The 19,984-nt window shown below is 29.5% G+C and overlaps 2 protein-coding genes across 3 annotated transcripts in view; both read right to left on the reverse strand.

The window, feature by feature from the left end:
- LOC105449578 (alpha-N-acetylglucosaminidase) overlaps window positions 1-1,090 on the reverse strand; it is an 8,308-nt gene extending 7,218 nt beyond the window's left edge. For both annotated transcript variants that reach the window (XM_011688854.1, XM_011688851.1), the window contains exon 1: window positions 977-1,090. The gene's annotated coding sequence lies outside the window, so the exon portion shown is untranslated. The remainder of the gene's footprint in view (window positions 1-976) is intronic.
- A 2,728-nt stretch (window positions 1,091-3,818) lies between these two features.
- Window positions 3,819-8,028, reverse strand: LOC105449580 (4-nitrophenylphosphatase-like). The gene is made up of 6 exons (XM_011688856.1): window positions 7,494-8,028; window positions 6,216-6,376; window positions 5,449-5,583; window positions 5,034-5,241; window positions 4,409-4,553; window positions 3,819-4,236 (listed from the first exon to the last, which is right to left on the reverse strand). The coding sequence occupies exons 1-6, from the start codon at window positions 7,582-7,584 to the stop codon at window positions 4,041-4,043; spliced, it is 936 nt and encodes a 311-aa protein (XP_011687158.1). The 5' UTR covers window positions 7,585-8,028; the 3' UTR covers window positions 3,819-4,040.
- Between the last annotated feature and the right edge of the window lie 11,956 nt (window positions 8,029-19,984).

Below are 19,984 nucleotides of genomic sequence, written 5' to 3' on the forward strand. Positions count from 1 at the left end.
TACCCCCCCCCCGCTTGAGGGGGGGGGGGTACTCCACACCAAGAAATTTCAAAAGTTTCATTCCCTGAATATACAAAATAATTTTAAAAAGAGAGATCAAAATTGTTTTATATAGAAATAGGTATTTATATTAAGGAATCAATGTGTTTCGATTGAGAAGAAAATACATATCTAATTGAATAAATACAAGTCAAAATGATATATTTATCAATTAGATTCAGGCAATTAGAGTCCCGCACAGATATTGGAACGTAAATATCTTCGACTTATTTCAAACTTCAAATTATATGTTGCTTTAACTAAGAGAATCAATGCTCCACAAGGATGAATATACCTTTAATTTTCTGAGGGAAAGTAAATGCGATCCATGTGTAACAAGTCAATACCATGACCATTGTCTCAATGGATAAAACTTTTAACAATTTTTACAATGATTATAACAACTGTAACTTGTGTTCGTTTATTGACAGTCAGTCACGAAACGTTGCAGTTGTTATAATCATTGTAAAAATTGTTAAAAGTTTTATCCATTGACACAATGATTATGGTATTGACTTGCTACACATGGATCGTATTTATTTTCTCTCAAGAAATTGGAGGTAGACTCATCCTTGTGGAACATTAATTCTCTTTAAGTTAAAGCTACATATAAATTGCGCTGATGATGGCTCGATTGAAGCCGAAACGTTCGCGAAGGATGCTACGTAACGAAATTTGAAATAAATCGAAGATGTTTACATTCCAATATCTGCGTGAAACTTTTAATTGCCTGAATCTAATTGCTACTTATTGTTGTATTAATTGAAGAGTCCGTTACAATTTAATTGATATATTTATCGATTTATGCATCTATCATCATCCACGCCAATAAAGACCGATATATAAACACGTTTGTGTGTTTATTAAATATTGTCTTCCACTTTTTAAATAATTTGAATTATAAACGAAAAATGCAAGATATTAAGCTTATACGTACCAAACTGATTGACTGATTATTTAGCAACAAAAATTTAAGGAATGGTAAGTCCGATTTTGTCAATGCCCGATTGGTTTTATTCGTTTCGCTTACTTCCTTTCTACGCTATTCTCGATCAACAGAACTGTTGTGGCAAACTAAAGCCGAGAATCGCCTGTTATATGTCCTTATTATTATCCTACCTTTTCTCATGTTTGTGCTTTTATATAGCTATAGAACACACACTATATCACGAGCCTAATTGCGCATGACTAAATATTTTGAAGATTTATAAATTCATGCCAATTGTAAATATTATTAATGTCATAAAAATATTGTCCTTAATATAGATGAATCTATAAATGTATGTTTGATATAATTTTATTTACAAATGAGTCTCCGAAACTCATTTATGTAGTAAGATGCAGAAGTTACCAGTAAAATAAGTTCGGAATCCGAATTTAGGTACCAAGTCAGACATCCTCACTCCATCGATTATCTGCGATTGAAATTTGATGTCTGCGTGCTCAACAGTATGTTAGAGTCGAGAGAAGAGACCTATTTTTTTATTATATTCTGAAATGCTTGAATATGCACTGCTGCATATTTTTGATTGTTGCTACAAGGACTGTCTTAATTGTGGTTTGATATAATTTTAACGCGAACTTTTGGCCAGTTGTTTGGCAACGCAATTTGCATACTGTCTTATGATATATGAAATTGCAGTAGTTTTTGAAGTAATAATGCAATTCCCATGTGATTGCTATCCTGGAAGTATCGCGAAATTCGATTTTGCCTAAATTTTTTCTTAACGATCAAAAAAAAGTCATTCAATAATTGTATTGCTCTTTTGCAAATATTCACGAATAAACGTGTAATTGTACTCTGCTTGTTTAGCTGATAATTTAACTTTTTTTAATAAAAAATTATAATTTGCGGAAATTGTCTTGTTTCTCAATAATGTATTAATTAATTGGTATCTGTCTTAATCTAATAGGTGTAGGTATTGAATCAAATAAATAGAGCTTATTACAAGAAATAAATTGGTTTTTTTTAAACACATTTTTATTGAACATTACATACAAGAAATTGCAATTATAAAATTAATTTTTGAAATTGATTATTACTATTATGTCTATTATTATAGTATAGAATTGGTTCTCAAAGAATAATCGCTTTCTATTATAAAACTCTTTTTCTCTACTTAAAAAAAAATACATGTAGTTTATTATTAATACTGCAGTTGAGAAGGAAATTGATTATTCATGGATGTTAAAATAACAAATATCAAATAAATTAAAAAGCAAAATACAGAATTACTCCGGATATTCCTCCGCAAACCACATACTCTTCCACAATTCCTTTCTCTTTGTGAATGTACACGTCATCATTTTCTTTTATCTGTTCCTCCATGTATGCTTGGAAAAAAATTCCAGAGAACAGACAGTTTTTTGACAGAAAATCATCCTCTTGCTTATTCTTAAATGTTTCCTGAACCGCTTTTAATCTGTGTTTGAATCGAAAAAATAAAATATATATTTAAAAAATCCAACAGCGTAGCAGCAATACAAATTTAAAAAAAATTAAAATTGAATAAGACATGCAAGATAATGAGCCTAAATATATCAAGCTGATTGACTAATTATTTAGCAACCAAAATTTAAGCAATGAAAAGTTCGATTTAGTCATTTTGTGATTGATTTTGTTTCGCTTACTCTCTTCTTATTCTATCATAATGGCAAATTAATACACGATATCAAGAACCATAAATTATACGAACCACATTCTTTTTGTTAAAAAATTTTAACGCTAATCAAATTCAGTAACGATCTCGCATTATTCTCGATCAACAGAGCTGTTGCGGCAAACTAAAGTCGAAAAGCGCCGTTTGTACTTTGTCTTTATTGTCCCCGTTCTTTCTCATGTTTGTACTTTCTTGTAGCTATAGAACGCGCGCTATATTGTAAGATAAATTGCACATGACTGAAGATTTCTGAAGATTTGTAGGTATAATCTCATGCAAATTATAAATATTATTTTATTTTATTATTGATATTTTATAAAATTGATAATAGATGTAATTACAGTTGAATTTATAAATGTGCGTTTGATAGAATTTTACTTACACATGAGTCTCAGAAAACTGTCATTTACGTAGTAAGATACAGAGGTTTCCAATCAGAATGAATTCGGAATCCAAATTCAGGTACCATATTGACCATCCCCACTCTATATTCCGATTTTCCTGTGATTAAAATGAGGTACCTGTGTATCCAATAGTATGCTGGGCCGAAACAAGACCTATTCTTCTATTGTATTCTAAAATGCACCACTGTATAGTTTTGCTTCAAAGGCTGCTTCAATTATTGATTTCCAAGAATTCATCCGCCCTACAGTCCCGATTTAGTTCTTAATTATTTTTTATTTTTTTAATTGAAGTCCGTGTTGCTTGAAAAGAAATTTATTAGTGATGGAAAAATAATTTGTCTAATATTGTATTGTTTTATAGACGAAAATTCTTTTATTTATTACAGATAAAGATTACTGTTTTAGTTGTACAGAAAAATTAATTTATATAAGATAATTATTTGAAATATAAAAATAGTTGTTTCATTTTATGATGTTTTTCTCGACTTTAAACCGAAATTTTTTGGACTTTACTACGTACAATATTTGACATAACATTTAACAATTAACGGTATTTTTATTCTATGTATAATATTTTTACAATGCATTCACACAATTATTCTAATTAGAATTATTCGTATAAAATTTGTCACAGAAAAGATAAAATTTATTTTAAAAATTTATCTATTATAATATTTACAATGTTTAAAATTTAGTACAGTGTGAAATATTCTATTATTGATATATAAAATTTATTGAAATATTCCTATTTAAATGCAATTCAACAGTAACGCGTTATTTTTTAAAATTAGTAAGAAGTAACTGTAACACGTTATTTCTAACATGAAGTAACATTCCCAAATCTAATTAACTATAATAATTAATTGTAAATAACATCGTCGATTTGAGTGACTGATATTGTCATTGATAATTACTCATTTTCTCGAAGCACGAAATATTAACTATTTTTGTGATTGACAGTACGTTGACATTGTGGATCGTTATAGACGGAAAACAGCTGACCTAAACTAGGAAGATAATAGTCCGGACAGGTGTCGTCTTCTTTTTGTGCCTGTTCCAATGTATCGCATCCCGTGCCGACAAAAAGCTTTATGCATCCGCACATCGAAGCAAATTTCATGTCTTGATTAATCCTACGTTTATATTTCCGAATCGATAAAATAGTCTCTCTCGCAGTAAATATGTATTTTAAATAAAATTAATTTGTAGATGCAACATAAATGTATTTTAGCGTCAATTTTGAGCGATTATAGAAAATATTTTGAAATAAATAGAAGCATATTTTGTTGTAATTTTTTTACTTACGAATCACCAATGAATAAACATCTTCGTAGATCCGTCACATTGCATTTATCTAAAATGTAGTCTTTTAAATTTTGACTAGGTTTACTACATAAAATTGGCTTTCTTCCGCTCTGCTCGCTGATAATGTTTATTAATGGTCCAGGACCTGATGATGAGATAATATCGTTTTTTTTTACATTAATTTAAAAAATATTTAAATATAATACATTAATACATTAATTTCTATAAATATTTCTTTTTGTATATCAAATGTACTTATTATATTTTGTATATTAAAAATTTGTATATGTACACATACATACATACACACACACACACACACACACACACACAATTACTTTTTTATTTATACAGATAATTGTTTTTATAATTATAATTTAAGGGCTTGCTGTAACAATCCATATGCTAATCTATAACGTAACTGAATATACCTATGATATTGGTAATAAATGTATTTTTTTTTATCAGTTTAACTTCAGAGTTTATTTTTTTTTATTTTTACAAAATGTGATTTAGCCCACTATTGCAGCAAGAATTCAATCAATTTATACATTGATAATGATATAATTAAAATATTTGTATAAAACAATATTTTTATTGTTTAAATAACGATGCCAATACCTACCTAAGATTGTAATTTGAGGTTGTATTAATAACCATTCGTCTGTTGCTCCTGCTATATATAGTACGTCCTTACGTTTGAGGCACGATATAGCCAAAGCTAACATCGACCAATTGCAATTGACATCAAAATCAACAATTACAGCTTTAACGGACGGTCGGTCCAATACTTCCTTTACGGTAGCAGGTATATTTGTTTGAAAAACCTTTGGCTGCAAAATGAAAAATTAATTTATAGCCGTATGCTCCATGTAAAATTTTATTAATATTAGAATTGAAATACAATTGATGAATTGACAAAAAAGACTGACAGACTAATTTTTACAATGCTTTTTTTTTAGTGTTACTTATGGTGAAACTTATTCCATTAAATCTATCTCACAATAAAGATGTAGAAAATAATTTGTTTGTTTACTCACTGGTTCCGTTAATCGTATTCCTGCTTCTTTTAACATTTCCCATGCTGCTTCCGGGACAATGGCGAAAACTTCGTCGCGGAAATCAATCTTTTTCAAATACCAAGTAATTAATTTTATGGTATTGATTACGTGGTCCTATATAAAGCAATTGATTACAATTTTTAACTCTTTATAGTGATATACTGATTTTAATATTTCACATTACGGATTAGATATTTGGTCATATTGCGTTATACGCATTATATGTGTGACTACTTTTTTAAGATAAAAAATCTGTCTATTTCTAAAATATAATTAAAAATATATAAATTAGCAGTTATATTTTTTAGTATTTATTATCTATTTCTTATCCATCGAAAAATATTCAATTTAAATTTTTATACGCTTTATATTGCATAACAATAATCTTAATATGAATCAATAAAATCATGACTATACGTTTTCTTCAGACATTGATAGTGATTTACAAAAAAGAGACACTTGTAGATGTTTGTCTCTGGAAAGTTTTTTTAAACTTATTAATGACTATTTTTACTACTCATGATCACTTTTACTACTCTTACGCTCTCATCAAAATATTTCATTTTTTTTAATTGAACTAATATAGTGATATAAGAAATAATTTAGAGCTATAATTTGTATTTTCTTATAATTTTTATTAGAAGAAATAATTTAATCTTTCAATTTTATTTTAATTTTTATATGAAGTAATAATAATAAATAATAATAAAGTAATAATCAGATATATTTAATATTAAAATACTTACTGAATTTAAATTTAAACATTTGTATTGAAGACTTTTATAGAAACTTTCTAATGACTTTGTGCTATTATTCGTTACCAGATACACTTCTTTTTTCAAGTTTTGCAATGTCACTAAAGACCCAGAAGCACCTTCAATAGGTTTATTTAGATGCCATAGGACTCCTGAGAATGATATTGTTAATTACATTTTGCAAAATTTTATTTATAATTTATATAATTTAAATTTTTTACTTAATCTGAGAAAGTGTGATCACACACACACACACATACACACACAGAAGGTGTCTCGAATTTAAATGTTTAAACTTCGGGAGCGTGTAGGGGATCGAGAAAAAGTTCTTTAGAAATATACTTTTTTGCTTTGTTTCGAAGAAAATCGCAAAAAAAACAAAACGTAGTTTTCCTTTTTTACTCCCGACTGCCGCCAATCGAAGGTTATTGTTATTTTTACTTATTTATTTACACTTATTTATTCACATTATTGCTTAATTATTATTGTCCAATGTGGGCTCTTGCAGTAATGTCGTTCCGACATTCTTTTGTATGAAAATTGGCGCGCATAAGCACCGTTTCTGAAATATTATCGCAAAAGTCGTACACGAAATAATATTCCGTTTTCTGGTGAAAACTTTTTTGCTTACATTTTTATCTTCCTTCCATAAATTTATCGGTTACTCAGAACCTATCAAGTTATTATTTACTCCTTTAGAACCCTTTTTTATTTAGAATTATTTATTCCTATTACAATATACCGCGTATATTCTAACGTTGAATATGTTGACATGGTTTTCGTGTATGTACATTTTAAACAATGTTTACAAGGAAGTGAACGTTAATAAATAAGTGCGACTGATAAGTAATAGATAAGTACAAAAATAAAAACTCGTTTTTATTATTTTTGCGATTTTCTCTATAAAATGAAGTAACAACGAGCAAAGGATGTTCTTTCTTTGTCGTTCCCATACACGAAGTTTAAAGATTTAAATTTGGGACACCCTGTATATTGATAACAAAAATTTATTTTGTAAAACTATTTTTTATGTACCTATACACTATAGTTTTATAAAATATTCGATGCCTTTATGCGTTATCAATTTCGCTAAAATTTATTTAATACATAACTATCAGCCGTAATCCATTAAAACTTTTTAGTATTTTAATTTTAAAAAATTATAAATTAACGTAAATGTTTTCTACAGTGTTTCTACAATTGGTACACACAAAAAACACACACATATTTATTATGGAAGATTATGGAGAATTGAATTTTATTGCCCACCGTCAATATCGCACATCACTATGTCGAAGGACATTAGAAATTCCTGAAATTGTTCAGTTGAGAACTTGGTAATATCCTTGGTCTTAGACATGATGAGGCCGTTCTGCAAGCACGTTTGATTTTGAAGCACTGATATTTTCTTCAAACTTCTTCCGGTCTTATATAGTCTAATTGTGAGTAGCGGATCCCCTATTCTGTCAGGGAGACTTCTTGGAGCGAGACTTGTTGGAGCAGTTGAACTCTGAGAGCTAACTTTAAAGACTACTGCGTTGGCCTGTCGCACTATCTAACCGCTGTATCGAACCGCTTGCAAATGACAAGAATAAGAGTCGCTGAGCATTCGATAATATCGTTGACAACTAAGTCTGTGTACTAACACTTGTACACAGCGAAGTCATTTACGTCTGCGACCTGCGCGACATAGCAGATATATTCCGGACGTCAGCAATGAATGCAACGATCATCTCACGAACTAAGCCGAGCTATTATTTGCGCATGCTCCACTAGTAGGTGCTATGCCACTAGTAGGTAAAGAAGATGTGAACTGTTATAATAAACGAGAACATATATAGAGATCATGAGTGGGAGAGAAATAAGATTTATTCATTGTTATCATTATATCATTATATCGGAGAAATAATATCTATTTATCGTTATCATTATATCAGTGTTATCTGAAAATATGTTTGTGAGTATCAGCAAAAATATATATCATATATGTATACATATACTGATAAAATGTAGTTGATATAATGATAATAATAAATTTCTTGTACATTTATAAAGTCTTATCAATGCAATGTAAGATTATTTTATAGCTGATCATAAAATTTATCTGCTGACAATGTATTTGAAATGCAAATTTTAAAGCGCAAATACGTTTCGAGAGATATTCGTGGATATTCTCAAACATTTTCAGATATTATCCAATATAACCGAAATTATATAAAAATATGAAATCATCTTTCTTTGGAGATTGAGAGAATGTGTTTTCAAATGTTGTGGATTTATAAATACAAGATAAACGTGATGGAATGGAGACGGAATGGAAATCCAAATTTGTAAAAATTAAAATTTAGCATTGCAAAGAAAAAAATACAGGGTTATACATGTGTTATATGTGCAATTTTATTAATGCAAAAATCTACCAAAACGAATTATTATCAACATTAAAATTAAGATTTCTCGGCTTAGCATTTATTATCAGTCTCTGCTGTTTTTAGCATTATTGGCGATATTAACGTAGAGTTTGAAGAATTGCTTCGATGAATTTAAAAATTTTCACACAAAGAACCGATGTCGTAATACATCCGCCATTTTGTATAGCAAAGTATCTTAAGAATGGTATACGTAAGTAGGGACGTGATCTATGTAAATCAATGGAAGCGACAAAGCAAAGAAGATAATCTAAGCGTGACGAAATTGTTTATATAGATTGAAAGTGACAATAAATTTTTACTAAAATTGATCTATGTTAATTATTAATGTGATATATCTTAAGATTTTTGTTTCTATTGCAGCCACATTGAGGCTGTGCCTTTAGGGAGCGCATTATCAGCGCTATTGTAAAATTTTATTGTCATCATTAATTATACTTAAAACAGGAACAAAATGATCAGCGCTATTGTGAAATTTTATCTTTATCGTTAATTAGACGCAAAAAGGACATAATAGCGCTGATAACACGCTCCCCGAACGCAGCCTGTGTCATACTGTCAGAAAAAATATATTATGAAAATTTTATCCGGAATTTTATCAAGATAAATTCTTTTTTGTCATGAATTATTCGACAAGTTTTTTTTATTATTATACATTAATAATTTATAGAAATATGAAATTTTTTTTTATAAAATATACGTTTTATATCTTTAATAAAATGAATTACACCGGATACATTTTTACTGGAAACGTAGAACACATACATATGTAAAATTTATATTTAAATATTTAAATACATCTTAAATTTATATTTAAAAAAAAAGTTAATTATGAAAAAATTTAAAAAAACTCGTCGAATATAATTTATAACAAAAAATTATTTGCAAAATTTGTTTCGTTCAACTTTTTTTGACAATATGAAACAGGCTGCGTTCGAGGAGCGTGATATCAGTGGTATTATATCATTAAATATAAGTACGATTTTAATCTGTATGTGTTCTACGTTTATAGTAAATGTATATCCGTAGTAAGATTTATTTTATTAGAGTAAAGTGTATTTTAGAAAAAGGAATTTTATATTTCTACAAAGGTAATTAATTTTAAGATATTGACATTAATTAAAAGAATTGTTTGCAAATAATTTTAATTGTAATTCGTGTAACAATACTGAGAGTGTGCAGCTTACCTCTCCTCTCTTTATTTTCATCTCTTGATCTCTTGAGCCGCTATTCAGGGATAAAATAAATAGACATAAATAACAATCAAACGCCTTTGGGTTAATAGAATTTCAATTTATTAAGTTTCTCTTTTCCCTAGCCCTCAGTGTGTCTTGATTCTCATTTACAAAGGGATTATATAGCTGTAGTGATAGTAACTAATAATTGATAATAATAATTGTAATCATAATAATCGGTAATCGATAATAATAATGACAAGTAATAATAATAGCAATCGATGGCAATACATTAATATGGACAATCGCATCATACGTTTAATCATCGTCCTCGTCATTTCTCGACAGAAATTCTTCATATGAAAATCATCATCAATTTCGTCCGCTCGCTCGGGCTCTCGACGAATAAAAAAAAGGATATCTTACGTATTCACAGCGATAAGAGTGAAATGACTAAGTGACAAATTTATTTAATTATTTATTTATTTATAACCCTGACTAGACAAGAGATGAACCCCATTATACTCCTACACGGCGCGATTCGCCGCACAGCAATTCGTAGGCTATCGGGTTAACATTGTACACGTACATAGAAACATTCGTCGCGCAACAAGCGTGAAAGCGTGGCGAACGTCGCCGTGATCGACGGACTCTGTAAAAAAATATTTGCAAAAGGGCGAGGTCTTTATTGCCACATTTCCAGAAGTGACAATAAATTTATAGTTAATAATTGCGTATCCAATTATTTAAAAAAAAAATTAAATAATGAAAAAAATATTAAAGAATATTTGCTTTCTAAAATTATTAGAATATACATATATGTATATGTAATATATATATGTTACATGCATAAATAATACATTGTATCATCAAATGCGATTATAATGTGGAAATACTATTAATTCCGATATATCGTACTTAAACGTTAGAAAACGGCTTTTAATAATGTACATATGCAATCGATAAAACGACGATGATAAAATAATAATTAACTGAAAAGTAACTTTTTGATGTGAAACAATAATTTTTTTTCTATATTTGTTTAATGTCGAATTTAAGGCGGAAATCAACTTTTCCATCAATCGGCGACGATTACGGCACGCTTGTTCATAAAACGCTGGGATTTTCAGTGTTTTACGAATCCATAATTTATATAACTTTCATAAATTACCTCTCCAGCGCGCGTCAAGCCCGATAATCAATTCTTTTATGCAAATGCAATTTGCAACATGGCTTATCCCAAGGACATTTTGTTTACTCGAAGAGACTCGTGCGACGTAGGGAGAGATGGGAGAAGGGAGGAGGCTTGAAATCGGTTAACTAATAAAGCCTTGCGGTGATAACATGACAGACAATTGACGGCAAGGTCGACCATTAACTGGCAGACGAATTCATATTATTCGTGAAGATAAAGATCATCTCTTCATAATTGCAAATCGTAACTATGAATGTCGAAATTATTCTTGAATCTCTATAACGAATAATATTTTCTTATTTACAAATGATCTTTAATTAAATAATTTAATTTAAGATTAATAAACTATAATTATTGATGACAGTTTAATTTAGTTTTGCATGGTCTCAATTATACGGAAAAAAATGATTAATCTAACTCTTACAAAATTATTTACTCTTAATTTTTCTTAAACAAAGTTTCTTATTATATTTCGCTGAAGTATAATGTTAGATTTATCGGGATGTTTAATTTACTTTCGAAGTAATTTTTTTTGCCGAAATTATGGAGTTGAAGTGTACCTGTGCCAGAGTGACACAGCTTCTTTCTGAATATATCATCATTATTATTGTTTTATATGGTTATCCATCATAATTATAATTATAGGTTAATCGTCGCGATGATCGTATAAAGATGGCAACGATATATGTTCGATGTAGTACAGACTAGAACACAACAATGCGCGCACCAGTTATTCTTGAAGGTTCGCATGACAGATTTTTCAATGTTTAAATAAAATTACATTATTAATCTAAATATATTACATTATATATCCCTATAATGGAACGATCGGTCAAGATTTTACCAAGTACAAATTTTGACTTACTCAAAACTTGTACTGAATATATTAATTGATTATTGATCTTCGCATAAATTTTAGATAGTGAAATTTCAGATATACGTATTTTTAACATTTACATAATAATATTATCTTAATAACAAAAAAATGTAAATGTGATCATCTTGCTGCTATCAAAATGTGAAGTGAATTATTTTCATATTCATGTTTCATATTAATGTTTGAGTTATTTTCATTGCGCATTTTGAATATTTTAATTTAATTAGAGAACGTAATACAGAAATATCAAAATTTGAAATAGTCTCACGGTCTACAAGCGATTAAACATCATTACTGGATAAAGTTCGCGCGCTTAGGGTCATAATCATGTTTACTCAACATACGAATCGCTCTATTCGGTTTCACACCTGAGCTAATAATGATCTTCACTGAATAATTGATTTTTTTTTAGTTTGTTACGTAGGAAGTAAATGAAAATTTTTAAATACAATTCTACTTGCGGATTCCATTCTGTATAAGAAACAATATTTGTTCAGAAAACAATATTATTTTTTAATGATCTGTTTCCGAATTTTTTTCGAGGAGATAGCGACTTTTGATTGATGTTCTAATACAATGTAACAACATTAAGCGGCATATTAGAGCCGGCAGTGATGATAATGCCAATTATCAATAAAGGACATCAAGTGCCCAATTTTTCCATCTGTAAAATATGTTATTATCAGAGTAAATATTTTAAAAATAAAAATGTTTTGAAAATATGTTAGAAATATTTAGAATAATTTAGTTTTAATCATAAAGTTAAATGACAAAATTCTGTTTTATGCTTTTATTTGACAAAAAATATTAGTTTTTCTTACTTTTTCACTTGTCTTTCTAGAATATATTATTAACTTTACTAAAAGAAAGTTATAACATTTTTAATTGCAAAATCAACTTATCTGTACATATATATAATTTATATAAATAAAGAATTACGTGTTTTCATTTATTTTTATGTGAAAAATTATTTAAAAGCGATATATTAATTGATTTTTAATGTATAGGAATGTATGTTATCTAAATGTATGTTATCTGTGTTTTGTTCCATTAACTTCACTGCAATAAGTCAATGTTAGATTTGTGATAACGCAACTAAACGCTTATATAATATCCGAATTTTATAGTGATTTCACAGAATGTTATCTTGTTTGAGGAAAATCGCTGATACAGGAGACGTCTGTAGACATTTCTTAAAGTGTAACATCTACTTATTTTCGAAATAAACGGTGCACTTTATTAATGTTGATAAAACATGTTCTGATTAGATAATTAAAGAGATAAAAATTCACCTATTTATATATTTGTGACTTATTTTTATAAACAAATTCTACAAATGCGAAAATAAACACTCTTATGATTTTTTGCAAATTGTGTAGTTTAAAAAATGTTGGATATATTATTATTAATATTAGATTGTTTTACATATTTGTAGTTTCCTAAAACTGTTTTTATATTTTTCTTTTTTTTTATATTTCTTTTTCTTATTTTTGCCAATTGAGGCTTATTTTGTTAGACGCTTATTTTTGCTCGTCTTACAAAAATCTTAAGTATTGTAAAATTTTAAATAATGTTATAAAACTACTATATTGGTAAAATATATTTTCTAGATTGTATTTATGTTTAAGTTTTATTTTCAAAGTTTTAAAAGTTGTAGTTGTGATTATGAGATTATTTGTAGTAGTTATTTGTGGTATCGATTAGGCATACTTTTAAAACTGTTTAAAGTTTAATTTTTAGCTTTTGTTTAGGAAATATAAGTCCGCATTTAGAACGCGCTTTTATCGATAAATCGGTGCTAGCGTGTTCTGAATACGGGCCATAATCTAAAAACAAAGTAATATCGGCGACTTTCCTCTACAATATTCTATTTTTAAAAATATAAGTATATAATTAGTCAACTTATATAATTGATCTTATGATTAAAAGTACTGTAATATTCTTCTAATAAGATTTAAATGATTTTGGAAAAACAAACGTTATAAAAATTAAAATTAAACACAGAATAACAATTTCACAATATCTTTTGTCTTTTCAAGTAAAGTTAAACAAATTTAACCAAATTTTGTTGTTGTAAGTAAATTCAGTTAGTGTTGTCAAAAGAAGACTTTTACTTCGGAATTTTAGAGGATTGTTTCTCATCCTTTAAACTCATAATCATAAGGCATGCATGAGCAAATACTCTTAGACTTCAATATTTAATAACATATTTCAATGAAAGAAAATTGGGCAAAATTGGACAGTCCTTTTGTGTGTAGTCCCGTATAATACGATTATATATTCCCCACTTCGTCAGGCTAATGAGAGCAACTTCAATTAATTTTCTGTTGTTGTAGACAATGCGAAGGTGATAAAAAATTGAACGAGGAGTACTTCTCGATAGATTGATCTTCTCGCATTTCACAAGCGCTTACTGATAGTCGTTGTAGTAGTTATATTGTGGTATTGATTAGGCATACTATTAATCGAACGTAACAGTATTATCTTTTAATATTAAATAGAGCTACGAAATTCCGAACGCTTTCGATTACTGTTAATGCTTAACAGTCTTGACAATCTTGACTATCGAGGCTGTTACCGAGCTTGCGTAGAGCTTACTTCATAATCATAGTAATATTACTTGCACTGATAGTAATGTTGATCGTATGAGGCACGCATAAAGCTTTCACTAGGCTGCACAAACGACTCGAGTTCATCACCGTGAGGTGAAAGGCGAACGGATCTATTTTTTTTCCCTTGAAACTCTCCATTCACATGTGAAGCCGATTATCAATCCTCAAGGGAAAAACCTGTCTTCGTTATACTTTCGTCCAAAGTGGACCGATTAATAAAATATTCTCATCGTTTGATTTTTATGTCATTGATTAGGCTACGGCCAAAGTTTATATTATTTTATGTAAAATGTATATTCGTGTAGATTGAGGAATTTTTGGAACGTTCTTATTGACTCTTTACATAATGCAGTGTCGTGTACGCGAGGAGCGTATACTTATGTCAAGTCCGTTTAAGGGGTTAAGCTCCGAGATATGCGACAATGAACGTTATGTACATAGAAATTCACTATGATACGCGAATTTGACTCTGTCTCTCGCCGTCCGGATTTTAGGTATCCGATTTACCTATCGATCTACCTACCTGATTTATCTGTCTAAAAATATCACCTTAATAGATGAATTTACAAATTGCTAATCTGAAGAGGCCGACATATACTGTCAGGTGTAATTCTTGTTATATGAGGTCAACGTTTGGTATATGTTTACAATCAAAATTATTATTCGTTATATAGAATTGACTCGAATGTTTGATTGATGTCTTTAATCTTTTGAATATTTTACATCGATAATTTGTTTTAATGGTAATTTTTTTTCTCCAAATAATCACCAGTGACTAAATCGAAATAATTATCGCCGTTCAACAACTGTTGATTGTATAATTTTCACAAAAAAAATTTATCTTTGATTAATTATTATATACAAAGAACACATAAGATCTCGATATCGTCATACAAAAGGTTTCTACGTCTCTTTTTGTCTTGGCGGCGAGATTTCCCTCGATCGCGTTTATTTCGCGGAATAAAGCTATATATTGTTTTGAATGCACGTGTTTCTTTAACAAGAGATCGATCTCTGTTACTTATTTATTGACTTTGCAGCATTAATCATTTAATTGTTCTCCACAACGTCAACTATCATTCACCGATAAATATTGACGTTTCGAAAATCATTTACTGTTTATAGTTATGTATATTGATAGTAATTAAGTCACACGTCTACTTTTTACGTTGTAAACAATTGAATATTATTCGAAGGGCATAGGGCAAAAAGAATTGAATCTTTTTTCTCTATAATTAGGATTTACTTCAAGAAAAGATAACAATGAAATATCTAAACGAAATAAAATCGTAATATAAAAGCCAATTATAAAGTGAATATCTTAAGATATTAAATTCGTATTGTAGAATAACTTATATTTGATATGTTTAATAAATTACGTTTATTAATGCTTAATTATATATACACATGTATATATATATATATATATATATGTATGTCAATGATATGAAGGAAACCGATTGCGCAGTTAAACGATGATATGATGAATCATGAAATAATAATTAAGCGAACTATAATGTTACAAATTTCTAATAGAACGTAAAATGGATTGTGCCACTAATCATTTAAGTATTTAAATGGAGAAAAATCTTATAAAGAATTATACCTCAACGGAAATCTTACGAAATCGATATTGTTAAGTATTATATTATTAAGTGTCAACTAAAATATTATTCAAGGAATTGAATTTTCTTGAATAATATAATTTACTAGTAAGAGAGAGCAACATGAAGTGGATTTTGAGATTTTCTAGATTTACCTATGCCCTTCGTGATAAGCATCGACTACGTTCGCACATATCGCGCCATTCAAATCGAAAACAATTCCATCGATAAAAAAGACGATTTTTGTAGAAAATGTAGCTGCAACGACATCGTCATACGAAATAGCATAACGGCCGGCAATGATTTAGCGCCTTTTCATCGACTATCCTCCCTTTTTCCGTCTGCTCCGTACGTAAATTCGTACGATTCAGTTTCTTTTTCTTTTATCTTGTGTGTAAATAGCTAAAGACCATACAATTAATTGTATCGCGCACGTGCGCGCCCTGGTTTATATGTGTATGTGTCGTGTAATTTAATTAATTATATATTTTTAAGTATATTTGTCGTTTCTATATGGTACTATATATAACATTACAGGACTATATACAATCAGAGTAACAGCGTTATTTATTGTTATCGTTATATTATTATTAATAATATATTAATAATGTTATTATATTATAATTATTATACTATTATTCCTCTCATTTCTATCTAGCCTAATCCTTCTTTTTCAGTAGATTAGCGTGTCCGTGTCATCACGCTATGTTGCTCATGCATACGTACGAAGTGCTTAAGGCGCAGAGCACAACCCGTTATATCCCACATCATATAAGATTTGTCGATAGAGACCTGATGGAAGTTCGTGATTTCATAATATGGGCTAGTTATATTATTATTTTGTAGTCAAGTTATTTTAATTTTTTCACATTGTTGTGCTTAACGCATATAACAATAATAATGAAGAATAATTAAATCGACTCTCTTTTTACTGTTTGCTTTACGAAGATAACTGTTGATTTTAATCTCGAATCTGCATCTGATTAAAAAGATTTCAAACCTCATACAGGAATGTTTGAAAAGAGTGACACTATTTCTGTTGACAAATCTATCAATTTTTTACCGAAAAAATTAATTTGATTTTGGGACATAATGGGTCATCTCCAGTTTTCAATCGTGTCTATGTGTGTCTCGTGTGTCACTTGCTGTCACTCATATTTTCTCAGCTCGAATTTCTCCCCGGTTTGTCTGATCGCACCATAATCGCGCTTCTTCTCCATTTTCTCCCTCTCAAAAATTACAAATATCTTCGTAAATTATGAAAATGGTTGTACGATAAATATATATATATATATATATATATATATATATATACCTATATATATATATATATGTGTGTGTAACTGTCAAATGTGACACTTATATTTTTTCTTAAAAACAACTTTGACTTTAATTTTAATTTTATAAGTTATTTATAATTATTTTGTGATTGTGTTACAGGTAAGTAGCTGATTGATTGGTTGATAATAAATCAACTAGAACCGTAGCGAGAATCTGGCGAACTATGATTAAGATGATTCGGAATACAAGAAGAGCGCGAAACACAAGCAAGAACATTATCAAATCAGGTAATATTAGAAGTGAAAGGCAAATTGATCAAAAACGCCAGTTAGACCTGCTACAGCTCTAAGATTTTAGGTTTATAATTTTTAACTATTTGTTCCGATAAATTTTTAACTATTTGTTCCGGTAAACATGCAATAATATCGCATGTTATAAAAAATTACATAAGGAGTGCAAAACTCAATATAGATTTAAATGCCACGTAATGAAAGATAAAATAAAAAATTAAATATTAAAATATTTTCTTGCGTCAAAAACAATACAAATTTTTGATAAACAAAATATTAAATTAACAATAAGTAATTATTTCAAGATATAAATAGACAACTTACTCTTTATTCATTATTTTATTATGCACAAAAATTCTATTTATCAAAATATTGAACGTTGACGAATAAAAGCTTGTGACAAATGATGGTCCCTATTAATTTCTGCGAAGCGAACTCGACTTATAATGAGATTTAAAATATATTTAAACAATCAAAAACCTGCATTGATATATAGTTGTACAACATTCTGTGTCTTACGGCAAGATAATCGTTAAATAGTATATTCCAAATTGGCAGCATTTTTTAAACTTCTAAACTGTCAATATCTTTTCGTATTGTCATGAATAACGTAGCTGACAGAAATTTGATTTAGCGCTTTTCTATATATTTTTTTAAAGATTCTCTCTGGATAAATATTATAATGCGTGGTTATTTCATCACGAAGCGTAGAGAGCTGACAAATTCGAGCCGGAGAAATAATGTCGATGCATTTTCCGACCTCTGTCTTTTTTCCCTTCTCTTCTCCTCACACATAATTGTCCGTCCGGCCACGAATAAACGCTATAGCATCGCTCCGATCCAATTAGTTCGGTTACAAATTAAGCGGTGTTACTATTAAATTATTGCACATTGAACGAACAATTATCGTTGGGTCCTCAGATACTGCGAGACTCCTTTTTTTTCTCTTTTTCACGAACGTTATTAACGGCCTGGAGATTCATCAAAGATTCCTATTTAATTACGAATTAACTCCTTCCGTTCTGTCGCTTCTCTCCATTGTGTCCATGTATACATGTGTACGTTTGTACATGTCCTCCGTATGTTCCGTATTTATACAGTAATATGAATATATATAATATGTAGGATGTTCTGCTTCTTTACTGTATCTTTTTTCGGCGAATCTTTGATAAATTCAATTAGTTTTCAAATTACAATAAATCAGATAAACAATTTTTGTGTAATGTCATACGAATATTCTTTGTTAAGATTAATATTCTTTACTTTAACAATATTTTAATTAAAAGTGTAATTAAGACAATACAATATAAAATATAAAAGCCTTTTTAAGTTGATCAAAGAATTCGCGGATGAAAGAAACGATATAAGTAGCAAAGCCATTTAGTATGCATATTCATATATATATATATATATATAGTATATGTTTCTCTCATTAGTGCCTATTTATTGTTAGTCAAGGAGGAATGTAGTCGTAGTGGTCATGTTGAGCGAGATAAAGAATCGTTCGAGCCAGCCGGCATGTTCATCGTCCGGTATCTGACTAATATAATAGGAGATCCTATAATTGGCACGGTGAAAAAGCAATTTTTCCCGTGCATCGCTCGGAGTTGAATGATTACGTTTAACTAGGCCCTTCTTCACATCGCAGTTACGGCTGAGACGTAATCCCTAAAATTATATGGGCTAAGTGTCGTCTCGCCTGTACCCGCGTGCTCGATTATCCTCGGTTATAATTAACATCGCTTAGGCTATTGCTCGTAGGCGAGTTGCAAATGCTTAACTTCTGGTCTGGTTAATTATTATTCGGCGCTACGCTCAAATCATGTGATAATTCCGAATGTCTATTAGATAGCGTCTATGACGACGTTAACAATCAACTACGCGTTGATGCGAATCGCAGATGTTCGTGTGTTTTAGGGCTCTGACGGATTTTTGATTGCTCTGAGATCTGTGAATGCGTAAAATGATGCGGCAGTCAGTAAACATATCAATGACGAATTGCTGAAAGAAAGAAGTGAACGCAAAATGACATTTTTAGAGACTCGATACTCTCTATAATTATCATTAACTCGTTATATTAAATAAATAGCGATAACAAATTAAGTTTTCAGGGGAATATTCATCGTATATATCTATATCGTGAATTCAATTCACGCACGCGCGTTTTGCTACGAAAATTTACCTTACGTTTAACTCTGCAAGAATCAACTCTATTACAAATGCACAGTTTGCGAACGGGCGAAATGCTGAAGAACGGCAGTCTTCCTGCGGAACTTAGCACCGAGAGAGAGAGAGAGAGA

Source organism: Wasmannia auropunctata, unplaced genomic scaffold (genome assembly GCF_000956235.1).
Source record: "Wasmannia auropunctata unplaced genomic scaffold, wasmannia.A_1.0 LD336074.1, whole genome shotgun sequence".
NCBI classification, from domain to species: domain Eukaryota; kingdom Metazoa; phylum Arthropoda; class Insecta; order Hymenoptera; family Formicidae; genus Wasmannia; species Wasmannia auropunctata.